The following is a 17,357-nucleotide window of genomic DNA, read 5'->3' as shown; positions in this document are numbered from 1 at the left end:
CTAAAGGGACTGTTAAATACAGTAAAAATTGAACTGAAAAAAGGTTTTAAAAAAATAAAAATAAAAAAGCACAAGTTCAACTTACCCGTAATTTGTCCCATTTAAAAATAAAACAAAAAAAGAGTTATGTTTGGTATCGCTGCTTGCAGAAATGTCCGATCTATCAAAATATAAAGTAAATTAATTCGATCGATGAAAAAATGTAATGAGAAAAGAAAATCAAAATGACAGAATTACATTTTTTAATTGTTGCCGCAATATTGCAATAAAATAAGATGCGATCAAAACATCGTGTCTGCTCCAAAATTCTATCATTAAAAAAACAACACCTCAGAGCGCAAAAAGTAAGCCCCCACTCAGCCCCTGATCCTGAAAAATGAGAGCGTGACGGATCTCTGAAAATGGTATCTTTTTTTTCCCTCCACATAAATAATAAAAAAATATATATATATGTGTGTGTGTGTGTATGTATATATATATATTAGTACAGCCAAAAGTTTGGTCACACCTTCTCATTTAAGGATTTTTCAGTATTTTCATGACTATAAAATTTGTGAATTCACACTGAAGGCATCACAACTATGAATTAACACATGTGGAATGATATACTTAACAGAAAACTGTGAAACAACTGAAATTATGTCTTATATTCTAGGTTCTTCAAAGTAGCCACCTTTTGCTTTGATGACTGCTTTGCACACTCTTGGCATTCTCTTGATGAGCTTCAAGAGGTAGTCACCGGGAATGGTCTTCCAACAATCTTGAATGAGTTCCCAGAGATGCTTAGCACTTGTTGGCCCTTTTGCCTTCACTCTGCGGTCCAGCTCACCCCAGACCATCTTGATTGGGTTCAGGTCTGGTGACTGTGGAGGCCAGGTCATCTGACATAGCACCCCATCACTCTCCTTCTTGGTCAGATAGCCCTTACACAGCCTGGAGGTGTGTTTGGGGTCATTGTCCTGTTGAAAAATAAATGATGGTCCAACTAAACGCAAACCGGATGGAATAGCATGCTGCTGCAAGATGCTGTGTTAGCCATGCTGGTTCAGTATGCCTTCAATTTTGAATAAATCCCCAACAGTGTCACCAGCAAAGCACCCCCACACCATCACACCTCCTCCTCCATGCTTCACGGTGGGAACCAGGCATGTAGAGTCCATCCGTTCACCTTTTCTGCGTCGCACAAAGACATGGTGGTTGGAACCAAAGATCTCAAATTTGAACTCATCAGACCAAAGCATAGATTTCAACTGGTCTTATGTCCATTCCATGTGTTTAGCCCAAACAAGTCTCTTCTGCTTGTTGCCTGTCCTTAGCAGTGGTTTCCTAGCAGCTATTTTACCATGAAGGGCTGCTGCACAAAGTCTCCTCTTAACAGTTGTTGTAGAGATGTGTCTGCTGCTAGAACTCTGTGTGGCATTGACCTGGTCTCTAATCTGAGCTGCTGTTAACCTGCGATTTCTGAGGCTGGTGACTCGGATAAACTTATCCTCAGAAGCAGAGGTGACTCTTGGTCTTCCTTTCCTGGGGCGGTCCTCATGTGAGCTAGTTTCTTTGTAGCGCTTGATGGTTTTTGCCACTGCACTTGGGGACATTTTCAAAGTTTTCCAAATTTTTGGGACTGACTGACCTTCATTTCTTAAAGTAATGATGGCCACTCGTTTTTCTTTACTTAGCTGCTTTTTTCCTGCCATAATACAAATTCTAACAGTAGGACTATCAGCTGTGTATCCACCAGACTTCTGCTCAACACAACTGATGGTCCCAACACCATTTATAAGGCAAGAAATCCCACTTATTAAACCTGACAGTGCACCACACCTGTGAAGCGAAAACCATTCCCGGTGACTACCTCTTGAAGCTCAACAAGAGAATGCCAAGAGTATGCAAAGCAGTCATCAAAGCAAAAGGTGGCTACTTTGAAGAACCTAGAATATAAGACATAATTTCTCCTACGCCTCATTGGGGGACACAGACCGTGGGTGTTATGCTGCTGCCACTAGGAGGACACTAAGTGATACAAAGAAAGTTAGCTCCTCCCCTGCAGTATACACCCTCCTGCTGGCCCTCAGCTAACCAGTTCTTGCTTAGTGTCTTAGGAGGCACTTGGGTCTTTTTTCCCAGACCCCATCTTTGTTTTAATTTTTGATTTTTTAATTTTATGTAAATTTTTAATTTTTTATTTAACGGAGTGAAGGGGGCGACGGGTCCTTTTTTTCATAAGGTCCGCTCTCCCCCGAACCAACAACAGGCGAGCACGGCGAGTATACCTCCCCGTCCCTCTCCTGCGACGTATGGCGCACGAAAAAAGTTTGCGCCAGGGCAACGGTTCCTTTTTTGGTCCCGATTTCCCCCAACCCCCTCCAGGACCCTGCATTACAGCGATGTAATTTGGAGACGTAGGCAGTCCGGAGGGGATGTTGTGCCGCAGCCCCCCTCTGCTACAGAGATGCATCAGGGGCCTCTCCATCCCCATCCAGGGTGCATGGATTGAGCTTACAGACTCACAGAAGCGCCCAGCAGACCTGTGAGATCCGGGATGGCGACTGTAAGTACCTTCTGGGGACTCCCCCCTGCTCCCCCTCAGCGGCAGCGATGCAGTCTGGGTCCCCAGGGAGAGGCACCGCCGACCGGTGGTCGGTGGTGCTCGGCGGCGCTCCGTCGCGGCCGCCGCCGCACATCGTCGGCAGGGCCCATAAATTTAGGCCCCGGCTTCTTCAGCCGGAGTAGGCCGCAGTGGCCTCTATGGGGTAGGCGCCGGCAGTACTTGCGGCAGAGCCCCTGGGGACAGGCGCCGGCGGTCGGGAACTGCGGCGGTTAGCGTCGCTCTGTTGCGGCCGCCGCGCATCCCCAGGCAGGCTGGAAATTTAGTCCCCGGCTTTTCAGCTGGAGTAGGCCGCAGTGGGCAGATCCCTCCCACGGCCGTAACCCCGCCCCCCTAGATCGGCGCTTCTCGTCTGGGACGAGAGGCGCCCTGCAGATCTCGGGGGCCATGCTTCCTCACGCTGCCTGCCTGGAAGATGCGGTCCTGGGGGTGCCACTGGCCAGTACGCCAGCGGCAATCATTCGGCGCGCGGCCCGCCGACGCGCTCCACCGGCAGGCTCCATAAATTTAGTCCCCGGCTTTTGCAGCCGGACTAGGCCGCAGTTGAAATCCTTTTCAGGAGCGGAGGTGCTTTCATGGTCCCGATGGGCTGAACTTCGTGGATGTACAGAAGCCCCCCTCCATGGTCCGGGCAGCCTCCTCCACCACTGTGAAAGCGGACAAGGAGGCGGACGGTTCCTCTCCACCTCCTTAACAAAGGGATGATGGATTGAGGTTTATCTCTCTATCCCTGCACCGTCCACGCTGCAATACCCGACATCCGCGGCGGCTCCATGCCGGGACGCGCACCGTTGGTAAGTGGATTCTGCCAGCAATGGGCTTCTGCAGCGGGATATTGACAGGCAGTCTCAGACTTCCCTGTGGCCACCTCCCTGAGGTAACGCTCCAGTCGGCTAACAAATTTTGCTCCCGGCTTCGGCCGATGGTAGTACAGAAGCGCACTGTGTCGCCTCAAGGCGGCTTAGCCTTTTTTCCTGGCGCTTAGCGCCTGACGCAGAAGCGCTCAATTTTCTCGAGCAACGGGTGACCACCCCTAACTTTTACGCTGACGCCGGCTGCAGAAATTTACGCCCCGGCTGGGGCCTATCATGGAAGTTTCGAGGCTCCGCCCATGTCGTGCCTGTAGCTCCGCCCCCTAAATTGGCGCTTCTCGCTCGCTGCGAGATTTTACCTAACCCGCATGACCAGTATTCCTGGTCTTAAAGTCACACGACCAGTATTCTCTGGTCTTAAAGGCACGTGACCAGTATTTCCTGGTCTTAAAGGCACGTGACCAGTATTTCCTGGTCTTAAAGGCACGTGACCAGTATTCCCTGGTCTTAAAGGCACGTGACCAGTATTCCCTGGTCTTAAGGGTACGTGACCAGTATCCCCTGGTCTTAAGGGTACGTGACCAGTATCCCCTGGTCTTAAAGGCACGTGACCAGTATTCCCTGGTCTTACAGGCACGTGACCAGTATTCCCTGGTCTTAAGGGCGCGTGACCAGAATTCCCGGGTTTTAAAGGCACACGTCCAGTTTTCCCTGGTCTTAAAGGCACACGACCAGTAATCCCTGGTCTTAAAGGCAGACGACCAGTATTCCCTGGTCTTAAAGGCACACGACCAGTATTCCCTGGTCTTGAGGGCACCATGACCAATCCGAAACTGGTCATAAATGAGGAGCCCTCTGCCGCTGATCCCAGTTTATCCCAGTGTAACTAGTTCCCTCAGCCTAACACTGGACAGAAGCCTCTACGCGGGACGCTATGCCTGGTCTGATTTTTAACGGCGACAGGCACTTTAAAGGGCGCCGGTCTCCCCACACCATCAACAGACGGGCACTCGAAGGTCCAGGCCTAACGCCAGACAGCCTGTCCTGTCCACCCGGAGACTTGCACTCTGTGGATGTACAGAGGCATCCCTTTTTTCGGGTGTCTGAGCACCCCCCTCTGCATCACCACTATTTAACAGAAGATGCAAGTAGGCGTATTTCCCTCTCCACTTCCTTGTTAAGAGGATGGTGGATCGAGGCTCCTAATTTTTAACTCGGCAATGACCTGCTGGAAGCAGCGGCGCATTCTGCCACTCGGCAGATTAACCGGGTACAATCTCCTGTGGTTTACCTACCAGTATCCCTGCCCGATATGTCCTCAATTAAAAATGCCACGATCTGTCAAATAGCACATCTGGTTTGTTCCGTTTGGCAGCTACGGGTCCAGCCCTTTAATCTCCCTATCCGCCGCATGGATGCTAGAGCCCTTAACTACTTCGATTCACACCAGTATCCCTTTCCTGATCCCTTTCCTGAAGACAGTTCAGCTGGTCAATCATATTTTTGAGCGGGAGACTAACGAACAATCGTACGTTTCCGCAGCCCCGACCAACAATGAAAGGGTTGTCCAGGACAGTCTAGATCTAAGGGATCTTGGTTACTAAGAGGTGGAACGATAAGTAGGACCGATTCCGGACCTCAAACTTCTAACAATCTTTTCACAAGGTTCTTCTTCGAATGGAGTTTCATCCGCTCAGCCATTACTTCAACAAAAAAGGTGCAATTTCGGGCATCCATCGACATTCGGGATGCCTAACCTCTTCAAAAATTCCTTTTGCTTTTCCATTCGTGAACAGCATTTAGGTCACGACCTTGTTCTTCGGCCTTGCTACCGCATCCAGGGTGTTCGCAAGGGTCATGGTGGCTGTCATCTTGCACCTAGAGGCGTGGTCGTCCTATCCTGTTTGACCGACTGTTTACCCACCCTTGCAGGACTACCCTAAGTCGTCTATATCACTTGCGATACCCTCTCACCTGGGCTGGTGGCTAGACTTAGACTACTCCTCATTTCCAGCCCAGCAGATATCCTTTTTTGAGGATGATCCAGTATTCTTCCAGAAGGGTGGTAAATCTCCCTCCAGACAAGGTCATGGTTTTTCAACAGGGAGCTCGCGCTCTTGCTCACTCCCCCCCCTCATTTCATTTGATTTACTGGGAGGGTTCCAAAAAAAAAAAAAAAAAAAACAACGGAGACGACAATGGAAACAGTTTCCTTTGCTTCGTTAGTTTTCAGCAAGTCAAGCAGCTTTTCAGACGATAGTCTCTGAGCTCCTTCTTCATCCGGAGTTTTTTCTCCCGGTTCCATGGTTACTAGTAACTTCCAATGCCAGTCCTCTTCTCCCGATCATTGCTCTGGAGATCTCAAGGGTAGTCCTATAGTAGGTCCACTCCTTATGGCGGGTCAACCCATCCGAATTCAATTGGACAACGCCACGGCTGTCATACGTCAATCATCTAGCGAGTACCCACGTTCAAGCACCATGGCCAAAGTACCTCACATGGGCCGAGATCTATCACTCGGTGATCTTGGCAGTTCATATCCCAGAAGTAGAACTCTGGGCTGCGAACATATTTAGCCGTCAGGGTTTCACCTCAAGTGAGTGGGAACTTCACCGGAAGTATTCCATCAGACCCGCCTTCACTGGAGCTCTACAGTTGTAGCTCGGATGGCGTCCTGACTGATCGCCGGTGTACTGGAGTTGGTTGTTCGGCCTCGAGATCCAGGAGCCTTCGCACTGCATGCTCCGGTTATTCCGTGGTACCAGTTTCCACTTCCGAAAGCTTTTCAGAAGCAGAAAGGGCCCCAGTGATCCTCGGAAATCCGTACTGACCACGTCAGTTCGCTTGCGGAGCTGGTAGCTTTCTGTATTTCTGCAACAAAACTGCAAGTAGGGACCATCTCGCAGGATGTTTTTCACATGTAATTCTTCCCTTTTGCATACCGTTAGATCACTGGGATCTATTCTCTTAGGGAAGGTTGCCCCCCTTTTCTCTCGGCGATATCCTCATCCTGACGAGTCTTCGGTGCTAACGGGTCTTTTTCAGTCTTTTTTCTCTTATTTCCTTCAAGGTTGTCCTCAAGCCTTCCCTGTCCCTAGTTACCAAGGTGGTATTGTATTACTACTGTCATGAGGGCATAGTTCCTCCCTCATCTCTTTTGGCATCACTCCACAAAATGGAATGAGGTCCCCATATTCCGGACAGAGCAAGTGCTCTGAGTAGGTATGTCTTGAGGACGGCGTCCTTCCGAAGGTTGGACACTGTATCTTGGGTTTCCTACCGGTAAGAGGAAGGCTTCCTGACTGTTACAGGAAGGGTTTGGCCGTCTCCATCGGCCATTTAGCCTGGTGTATTCTTTCACCATCCAGTAGTCCTTCCGTGTTAGATGACAGCCTATCTCCCCGTCTATCGTGGGTTCCAGGCACCAGGCGTCAACAAGACACGCCTGCAAGCTTGCGGATTCGTCCAGTCCGCATGCATTCTTGAAGCATTATAATTCCCAGACTTCCACAGATGTGACTCTGGGCAGGCGGACTCTGCAGGCCGCGGTGGCGCACTTGTAAGTAGCGGTTACACAGAGCCTGATCTGATGTTGTCCCCACCCAGGGACTGCTTTGGTACGTCCCACGGTCTGTGTCCCCCAATGAGGCGTAGGAGAAAAGGAGATTTTTGTTTACTTACCGTAAAATCTTTTTCTCCGAGCCAATCATTGGGGGACACAGCTCCCACCCTAGTATTGGCTTATGCTTGTTTTTACAATCCGATATGCTATACTCTCATATATAATATGACATGCTGTAAGCTAATATGTTGTTACTGCTCTCCTACTGCTTTTTGCACCGAACTGGTTAGCTGAGGGCCAGCAGGAGGGTGTATACTGCAGGGGAGGAGCTAACTTTCTTTGTATCACTTAGTGTCCTCCTAGTGGCAGCAGCATAACACCCACGGTCTGTGTCCCCCAATGATTGGCTCGGAGAAAAAGATTTTACGGTAAGTAAACAAAAATCTCCTTTTCAGTGGTTTCACGCTTTTTTGTTATCCACACATTGTGTTAATTCATAATTTTGATGCCTTCAGTGTGAATGTACAATTCTCATAGTCATGAAAATACAGAGAGATCTTTAAATGAGAAGGTGTGTCCAAACTTTTGGTCTGTACAGTAATATATATATATATATATATATATATATATATATATATATATATATATATATATATATATATATATATATATATATAATTTTTTATTTATAACTTTGCAAATCGGTAAGTCTTACCCCTCAAATTTGCTCCTTTTGGCATAAGGATTCGCCATGTAAAATATGTTGACATTAAATTTTGATTTGCCACTTGCTTAAGGTGTGTGTATGTAATATATATATATATATATATATATATATATATATATATATATATATATATATATATATATATATATATATATATATATTCATACATAACGCGGGATATGCATGACGATAAATACTAAACAAACATTTAAAGAGAACCGGTCACCCCCAAAATTGAAGCTAAGCCCACCAGCATCAGGGGCTTATCTACAGCATTCTGGAGCATGCTGTAGATAAGCCCCCGATGTATCCTAAAAGATGAAAAAGAGGTTAAATTATACTCACCAAGGGTCAGAGAGGCCCAGTGCCTGCGCACTGCAGTAAGGTCAGAGAGGGCCGGTGCCTGCGCACTGCAGTACACAACAGGGCAGACAAAGTCCGTCTGCGCCGGAGCCGCAGCGTGAAGACAAGAAGAGGACGTCATCCTATGAAGATGGGAGGACCCGGACCGCGACGCCCATCACAGCGGGACCGCCCCTGGGTGAGTATATTCTAACCTTTTTCTCATCTTTCAGGATACATCGGGGGCTTATCTACAGCATTACAGAATGCTGTAGATAAGCCCCTGATGCCGGTGGGCTTAGCTCACCTTCGTTTTTGAGGGTGACAGGTTCCCTTTAAAACTGCAATATGATGTGCCATTGAGCAGCTGGTAAATGATAACTAATCTTAAAAAAAGAAAATTATAAAATATCTATGACCAAAAAGGAACAAAATTAGGAGGTAAGACCTTCAAAAACTTGCTGCTTAATTGGCACCCGTATCTGCATATTTGTACTGACCTGGGGAATCATATTGCCAGGTCAGTTTTGCCATATATTGAACATGGAAAATAAAATTGTGGATTGGATTTTTTTTTCCACGCTTTTTAGTACGCAATATGTCAGAATAAATAGAGTCATTCAAAAGTACTGCTCGTCCTGCAAAAAACAAGTCCTCGTGTGGAAAAATAAAAAAGTTATGGCTCTTGGAATGAGAGGGAAGAAACGGAAAATCACCCCATGGTGAAGGGGTTAGCCAGTAACTCTTTCCTGACATTAGATGTACTGGTACGTCCAACATCACGTTCTCTTCTTTGATGCAGACTTAGGAGTTGTCTTGTATCTTTCCTGGCAGATGATGGCTGTCCATGGGGCGCTCCGCTCTTCACGTCGATCGCCTATTTTCCCTTTGTGAGGCAATTCTGAGATGCTGATTGTTTGCCTTGGCAGCCAGGGTCCTTATGAGGCTCTCCGAGGCAGCCATGACATTGCTTTTGTGAGGACCAGCTTATGGCAGCGTTCAATGACCATCACAACCTCAAATCCCCTAAGAGGACTACAATGTAAAGGTTAAAAAAAGCTTACAAATCTATAACATTTTGAATTGCCGCTGCCCCTCCCTCTTTCTTAATTAAAAGTAAAGCCGTAAAAAAAATTATAAAAATAAACATGGCTTCACTGCGGGGAGGGCCGCCACCAGGTGCTCTTGTGCGTAGGGCTGCCGTACAGATGTGTTGTGCATTTTGCAGTTTTGTGCATGATGCTTGTTCGTGATGTGGTCGCCACGTACAGCAAAAGTGATGACTTCACAAACTACAATAATGTGCAAATAAACTAGAGTTTGGTGTGGTATACCAACAGTGATAAAAGGGTTATAGGTTTATTAAAGTGTCTGATGAGCAGCACTCTTTCTCTACAAATCTGGAGAAACAGGACAGTACACCCAATGACTCCCCCCCTTTCACTGCATGTCCCAGTAATATGCCATACACTGACATACCGCAGATTGTGAGAGGCTGCTTAGATATCTCCATATACAAATGTATATGAAGGCCACTATTACTGTGCGTTTTCTATTTTTGCAGCAATTTCGCTTATGATACAGGTGAGAGTATCATGTTTGTTGCCTAAGAACTTAGTGTTTTGACCTATATTCAGTCTGCGGGATCACTGTGTTTAGCAGCCACCTAGCCCCTGCATGTGGATATAGGACACAGCTACCTGAGACCCCCCATCAATAAAGAGACTGTAGTGGTCTCTAGACTTGTATGACAGTGTAGTCCAATTTACTCCTTCAGAACAAGACTACTTTTCATCTGTGCACTGGATCCCGATTTTGTCTTTTTATACCACCTGTGCGTTTGTTTGTTTTTTTTCTTGTATGAGGAAAGAAAACAGAAGATTTCCCCAGCTTCCCTTAGTGTTTGTCAGTGAAAAATAGACAGCATGAGAATGCAACTTTTGTGAGATCTATATGTTTTTTGGGGTTTTATTTTTTAAGAACCCATTTACTTAAATGGTTACTTTGGATCCTCAAGTCAGACCAAGATTGGACATGTCCACCCGTTTTTGTGGACACATGAAAAGACTTATAAAGTAAGGTGGGAATGTGTTCTTGAACCTCGGACTTGTGAAAAAGGCCTGAAGCTGCATGTTTTTGTACACCAATAGAGAAGATTGTGTCCTCAGTATTGGTGTCTGTAGTTAACATTCCACAGAACAGCCACACCAACACAATGAAAGGTAAAAAAGGACCTCATGGCTCCTCTTGGGGAAGCCATGTCTCACTACCTGCTGCCAGGCCACTTGCTTTGCTTTTATGGTGCACAGGCTGTTCTTTGAGTGACATTTTCTCTCCGCCTTTCCTATAACCTACTTTAGTTGTGTAGATAATAGAACTGCTTATTAAATCATAATGGAGTAAGTGTTGCTTACTATAGGGATCTCCAAACTGTGGTTTGGGACTCCCGAGGAAAATTGCAGCAACGTCTGTTTCTTTAACCGGTAGGGACAGGATTGATGTAGGAAAGACCCATTTTATACGTTTGCATTTGTGGGTGTCTTTCTTTCCTCAGACTGCAGTGTGTCTGTGCTCTGCACTTTTAGTTATGCAATCTTTGGATCTCCGTGTTGTCTCCACTGTACACTTGGGCTAAGTTGCAGTGCTGATAATCATTCGCACTAAAGGGGTAAAATGAAAATGCCAGCACAGTCCATAGAGTTTCTATCTAATCCCATACAGCCTTTTAAAAACCTGAGTGAGATGGACGACGAAGCAATGGCTTGTGATTAGCAGGACTATCGTGTCCGTGGCAGGCAAGAAAATGGACTGCTAATGTTTTTCCAATTTGTGCAGAAGTCTAGTCCCCGAACGATCCAATTAGGTGTCCGTGGGATAGTGAATGATGGTGCTGTACAGCGGAGGTCATTCTCGGCATTAATCTGTAGCGTACGTAATGGCTGTTTTGGTGCATGTGATTGTAATTGTGGTTTCTGCTGTGCTTTTTTTGCAGATTGAGTACAATGAATCCATGAAGACGTACCACAACTCCCCTGCTTATCTTGCGTACATCAATGCCAAAAGCAGAGCTGAAGCAGCCCTAGAGGAAGAAAGTCGCCAGCGCCAGTCTCGCATTGATAAAGGCGAGCCATACATGAGCATCCAGCCAGCCGAGGATCCTGACGGTAAGCAAATCTGACCAATGTTCCTGTTTGCTTTAGGTAGGGCATTTTCACATGTAGCAGAGACTGATGCATGTGTCTTAATGGGATTTGAAAAGGTCAATGCACATGCGATAAAAACCTCATTCAGATGTAGCAATTTATAGTCCTAGAAATGTTCGGAATAGATCAGCTGTGTGTAAAAATACTGTTTAGGGAGCTTTTATAATTATGATTTTTCTTTCAAAAAAATGTACATGCTAATTGTTAATACTAGACGTAGGAGGCGTTCACAGAATCTGCACTGCTGAATTTGAGAAATTTTAGAGTGACAGCTAGGGGGCGTATAGAGAAATGTCCGTAATGCTATGCATTGTTTCCTAGTAGGTAATCTGGCTCCCCCTAGTGCCTCGTAGGAATAAGGCAAGCAACAATATTTGTCATACAGCAGTGTACCAGTAAAATCACTTAAAATTGTCATGTCTTTCTAAATATTCTCAGTTTAGCCAGATTGGACACTTTTTATGCTAATTCCCATTCAGGATTTTGGAAAGCCGGTTAATAAAGGCTGTTCTGTTTGTAGTATGTACACAGCCTAACAATTGATGTTGGAAACCGTGCTGCCGTTTGATCGTTTTGCTGCATATTTGCCTAATTATCAGAGTGGTCTTTAGTTGGTCATTTGCAAATTGGGTCAGTCTCCATGTTGGCGCAGTTTCTGGAGCATTTTGGCACACCTCAGGCCTAACATGGTCATCGATTAGCTAATAACTAAATCACGTTGATCTAACCTGTTGATTTTGTTTCTCTCTTGAAGACTATGATGATGGGTTTTCCATGAAGCATTCAGCAGCGGCACGTTTCCAGAGGAATCATCGCCTAATTAGTGAAATCTTGAGCGAGAGCGTAGTGCCCGATGTGCGATCTGTTGTCACCACGGCCAGGATGCAGGTCCTTAAAAGACAAGTCCAGTCCCTTATGGTTCATCAGGTTAGTACTGGGGTAAAAGTCAATTGCTCGCACTTGTCTATGCTTAATAGGACGATGGCGAGAGATAACAACCACCGCAGGGCTGTTTGCATGGTAATAAGCACATGCTTGATTCCTTCCCAGATTTATATCTTCCCATATTCTCATTGCATATGACCGCATAGTATTCTTACTTATTGTCCTCTGGGATTCCATAACCTCCTTCAGTGTGCTCGTAGACGACCATAATGCTGCAGATTATTATATTGTTTATGGAGTAAAACCGACTCATGTCAGTTTCCACATTAACACATAAGTGACCACCTGACACTATTGGATTTAGGCTGGATTAACACGCATTATCGTGTGTTTTGGGGCCTTATCCCTGATGTTCTGTTTTAGTTTAAAAATAAAAAGTTTCCCTTGCCCTCAAAATCACAAGAAAAAAAGAAAAAAGTAGTAAGGCTCGTTCAGTATTAAACGTCCATATGCAAAATGGCACATGTGGCTGAGCAGTGCAGTTCTATGGGTATTTCACATGAACATACTTATACACTAATCAAGAGTCCACGTGTAAAAAAAAAACACCAAAAACTGGAAGCACGCATTTGTCTGATCCATGTTTCCGATCAGACTCGCTCATTAAAGGGGTGCGTTAAACTGATGCCATAAGGACATCATCACATTGGTTGTCTACAGATTTATTTCAGGTAATAATGTAGTAAACTGTATTCGGCCTTGTATAACTTCAGCGGTTGATGTTCAAAGAAGTATGTCATGTAGATTTAAAAACCAGACCTACAGATGGCTTACGGATTAAAAATTGACCGGCCTATGTAACAAAATAAAAAACAAGTCCGAAACCATTTAGGGTTTTTTTTTTTTTTGTTCCCCCATATTTGTTTTTCCTTTTTTTTTTTTTTTTTGCGTTTTACAGCACTGAAAAATGTATGGAGATGGTTTTTCTTAGTTTTTATGCAGCTACTGCATATAGTGCGGCTTTATTCTAGTGATTGGGGCAGAACACGGCTGCATAGACATTAATGGTGCTTCCTGTAAATTTTCATAGGGGTAAGTAACTAAAAGCTTTTTCTAGAAACTATAAGTTGCAGCTTCCTTTGTCACTTAAAAGTTGTATCCCTTTCTCTGAATGGAAGCGTGAATAAACACGTTGAGCAGAAACTAACCTCACCCCAGTCCGCAGGTGTGGTGAATGGGTGTGTACTAACCCCTGGTTTACCACTATTAGCACCATGCACATTAATATTAACCCCCTTCCTGACATCTGACGGTATAGTACGTCACATGTCGGGACCCCCGCTTTGATGTGCGCTCCGGCGGTGAGCGCACATCAAAGCCGGGACATATCAGCTGTTTTGAACAGCTGACATGTGCCCGCAATAGGCGCGAGCAGAATCGCGATCTGCGCGCGCCTATTAACTAGTTAAATGCCGCTGTCAAACGCAGACAGCGGCATTTAACTACCGCATCCGGCCGTGCGGCCGGATATGAGCGCATCGCCGACCCCCGTCACATGATCGGGGTCGGCGATGCTCCTCCATTGTAACCATAGAGGTCCTTGAGACCTCTATGGTTACTGATTGCCGGTGGCTGTGAGCGCCCCCCTGTGGTCGGCGCTCATAGCACACCTGCAAATCTGCTGTGTAGCAGCGATCTTATGATCACTGCTGCATAGCAGAGCCGATCGGGCTGTGCCTGCTTCTAGCCTCCCATGGAGGCTATAGAAGCATGGCAAAAGTAAAAAAAAAAAGTTTTTAAAAATGTGAAAAAAATAAAAAAAATATAAAAGTTTAAATCACCCCCCTTTCGCCCCAATCAAAATAAATCAATAAAAAAAAACCCCAACCTACACATATTTGGTATCGCCGCGTTCAGAATCGCCCGATCTATCAATAAAAAAAAAGCATTAACCTGATCGCTAAATGGCGTAATGAGAAAAAAATTTGAAACGCCAGATTTACGTTTTTTTGGTCGCCACGACATTGCATTAAAATGCAATAACGGGCGATCAAAAGAACGTATCTGCACCAAAATGCTATCATTAAAAACGCCAGTTCGGCACGCAAAAAATAAGCCCTCACCTGACCCCAGATCACGAAAAATGGAGACGCTACGAGTATCGGAAAATGGCGCAATTTTGTTTTGTTTTGTTTTTTGCAAAGTTTGGAATTTTTTTTCACCACTTAGGTGAAAAATAACCTAGTCATGTTAGGTGTCTATGAACTCGTAGTGACCTGGAGAATCATAATGGCAGGTCAGTTTTAGCATTTAGTGAACCTAGCAAAATAGGCAAGCAAAAAACAAGTGTGGGATTGCACTTTTTTTGCAATTTCACTGCACTTGGAATTTTTTTCCCGTTTTCTAGTACACGACATGCTAAAACCAATGATGTCGTTCAAAAGTACAACTCGTCCCGCAAAAAATAAGCCCTCACATGGCCAAATTGACGGAAAAATAAAAAAGTTATGGCTCTGGGAAGGAGGGGAGCGAAAAACGGAAAAAGCTCTGGGGGTGAAGGGGTTAAGACGCAACACATTGTCTAGGCTATGGACACCTTTGGGGGCATTTACTCAGCTTGGACATTGGAGAGTCAATTAGAAAATCAATAGTGAAATTTCTTTTTTTTCTTTTTTTTTTTGTATTAATAATATCATTATGTCTACTGGGTCTGAAAGTTGTCTGGGAAGATCATTGTTGTCCATTGTGTCCTGACTTATCTGTGTTTTCACATCAGCGCAAATTGGAAGCCGAGCTGTTACAAATTGAAGATCGTCACCAGGAAAAGAAGAGAAAGTTCTTGGAAAGTACCGATGCCTTCAACAGTGAGCTTAAACGGGTAATTTTCAGTATTCTGCTTCCTGAGTGCTGTCTGTACCATTCTCTATGCTCTTGTTAGAGCTAGCGTTATCACCCGCTGTCAGTCAAGCTGTTCCCTTATTGAAGATGCTGGAAACAGTCGCCTTGTACATTGTCCTGTGTTGTGTGACGTATCCGGTGTGCAGGCTACATTGTCCTGTGTTGCGGGATTTGTCCGGTGTGCAGAGTACATTATCCTGTGTTGCGGGATGTGTCTGGTGTGCAGGGTACATTGTCCTGTATTGCGGGACGTGTCCGGTGTGCAGGGTACATTGCCCTGTGTTGCGGGATGTGTCCGGTGTGCAGGGTGCATTGTCCTGTGTTTCGGGACGTTTCCGGTGTGCAGGGTATGTTGTCCTGTGTTGCGGGACGTGTCCGGTGTGCAGGGTACATTGTCCTGTGTTGCGGGATGTGTCCGGTGTGCAGGAGGGTGCATTGTCCTGTGTTGCGGGACGTGTCCGTTGTGCAGGGTACATTGTCCTGTGTTGTGGGATTTTCTTTGCATGGTCTTCACCCTTGTTTGCTATTTTCAGCTATGCAGCCTGAAAGTGGAGGTTGATATGGATAAAATTGCAGCGGAAATTGCTCAGGCAGAAGAACAGGCTCGCAAGCGTCAAGAAGAGCGAGAGAAAGAAGCAGCAGAACAAGCTGAACGTAATCAAACCGCTGCAGCAGCAGCCGCCGCCACGGCAGCCGCTGCAGCTGAGGAGGAGCAGGAGGTGGTGAAGACTGAAGAGAAGAATGGAGAGGAGGAGGTGGCGATGGAGACACGTATGTATGGTTCTTATCGGTGATTTGCATCAAAGTCACAGGACTGTTTTACCTTTTAGGTTTCAAAAGTAAAACCCTTACCTAACCAGCCCCTAACCCACTGACTGGCATATCCTGCTGGTATTCCTGTGCTTTAATATTGCCAGCTCTTAGCGGTGTGATGGCTCTGTGTTAATATATGCAGGCCTCATGCCGCCTTCTGGCTCCAGTTACTGCAAGTTTAAAATGAAGGAAGGTGGTTACTCCCATCTGACCAGCTTCCTGGTAAATTGGGCAATTATTTTACTATGCAACAGCTTTACTTCTGCCTCTGTTTCTTGTCTTAGAAAATAGTTTACTTTCCATATAGCTAAAGGACAGATAGGCAGTGATCTGGCAACCATTATATTCCTATATGAGTAGTGTATATGTTCCAGTTTCTCTTCCAGAGGACACCCCTTCTTTGCCACCAGCTGAAGAGACCAGCGAGAGCCAGCAGAATGGTGAGGAGGGAACATCTACCCCAGAAGATAAGGAAAGTGGGCAAGAAGCAGTGGATAGCACCCTGGACGAGGGAACAAGTGACAGCAACACTGGGTCTGAGAGCAACAGTGGAACGGTGGAGGAAACCACTACGGATCAAGCAGCGGAGGAAGCAGATAGGAAGGATTGATCTGTGTGATAAGGGTCGCCTGTGTTATAGTGTCACCTATGGGTCAGTGAAGGAAGTCCTCTCAAATCATTCCTAAATTATAATCCCAACATAATGTTTTTTCTTGACAGCTATCTCTGTGGGGTTTTGTCAGCACTGCCGTGTCTGGCATGATGGTGGTTAGGCAACTGCACCATGGAAATAGCGTCATGTAGCATTTTAGCTGGCTGCAATGTGCTGTAACCTGACAATGGAATTAAATGGTGTCGTCCCGAAGGGTGTAGATCGGCTTCATGCGGAGTCAGTAGTGCAGCAGTGTTCAAGTCCTGCATGGTTTTAATTCTTTACCCTGAATTCAATTTTAATCTGCCCACACCCCCACCTTTCTATGCTGCATCTTTGTAGCTAATGTGGCCTAAACACAATTCTCGGCGCAGTTGTGTATGAAAATCTGGTGTTTCAACTGATGTTTTTTATTACTTTATCTTTTTTTATCAAATACAAAGAAAATAAAGAAAAGTGAAACATTTTATGTTCATGATTGTCTTTGTGCTGCTCCTTTCCAGATGCCAGGACTATATGCAAAACTAATGTCACTGGTGACTGAGAAGTCCATACATTTAAAACCATGCTACCCTAGAGTAAATAGCAGGACCCCTTAGGAAGGTTCTCTGCTTACTGTGACTCCAGATATTGTGAAGCTACAGCCACTGGTATGCGGCCTTCAGGCCCCATGCCAGGAGTTTCACAACCCATGTAGAGCCGCAGCTTGCAGGCTACTGTCTTAGAGGACGTAATAGCAACTGTATTTCCAGTCAATGGGTGTATCAAAGTATATATATAAAATTAAAGTAAATGAATGAGAGACCGTAATATAGTTGCTAAAAAGAGGGAAGTGGCAGACCACTCGGGACTAATGTA

The 17,357-nt window shown here is 45.5% G+C and overlaps 1 protein-coding gene across 8 annotated transcripts in view; it reads left to right on the top strand.

Moving 5' to 3' along the window:
* The window catches only part of SMARCE1 (SWI/SNF related BAF chromatin remodeling complex subunit E1), a 32,100-nt gene extending 15,134 nt beyond the window's left edge, over positions 1-16,966 (top strand). For 4 of the 8 annotated variants that reach the window (XM_077252418.1, XM_077252423.1, XM_077252419.1 and 1 more), the window contains 5 exons: positions 11,041-11,212; positions 12,006-12,178; positions 14,913-15,014; positions 15,568-15,805; positions 16,234-16,966. In XM_077252418.1, coding sequence (XP_077108533.1) covers positions 11,041-11,212; positions 12,006-12,178; positions 14,913-15,014; positions 15,568-15,805; positions 16,234-16,457 — 909 coding nt within the window. In that variant the 3' untranslated portion in view covers positions 16,458-16,966. Of the gene's footprint in view, positions 1-11,040; positions 11,213-12,005; positions 12,179-14,912; positions 15,015-15,567; positions 15,806-16,221 lie in introns of all 8 variants that reach the window. The other 4 variants (XM_077252416.1, XM_077252421.1, XM_077252422.1 and 1 more) reach the window with 1 other exon arrangement.
* Positions 16,967-17,357: the final 391 nt, after the last annotated feature.

This window comes from Ranitomeya variabilis, chromosome 4 (assembly GCF_051348905.1).
Source record: "Ranitomeya variabilis isolate aRanVar5 chromosome 4, aRanVar5.hap1, whole genome shotgun sequence".
NCBI lineage: Eukaryota > Metazoa > Chordata > Amphibia > Anura > Dendrobatidae > Ranitomeya > Ranitomeya variabilis.
The sequence above is the reverse complement of the archived record's forward strand: the minus strand, read 5'-3'. Positions and strand labels throughout refer to the sequence as shown.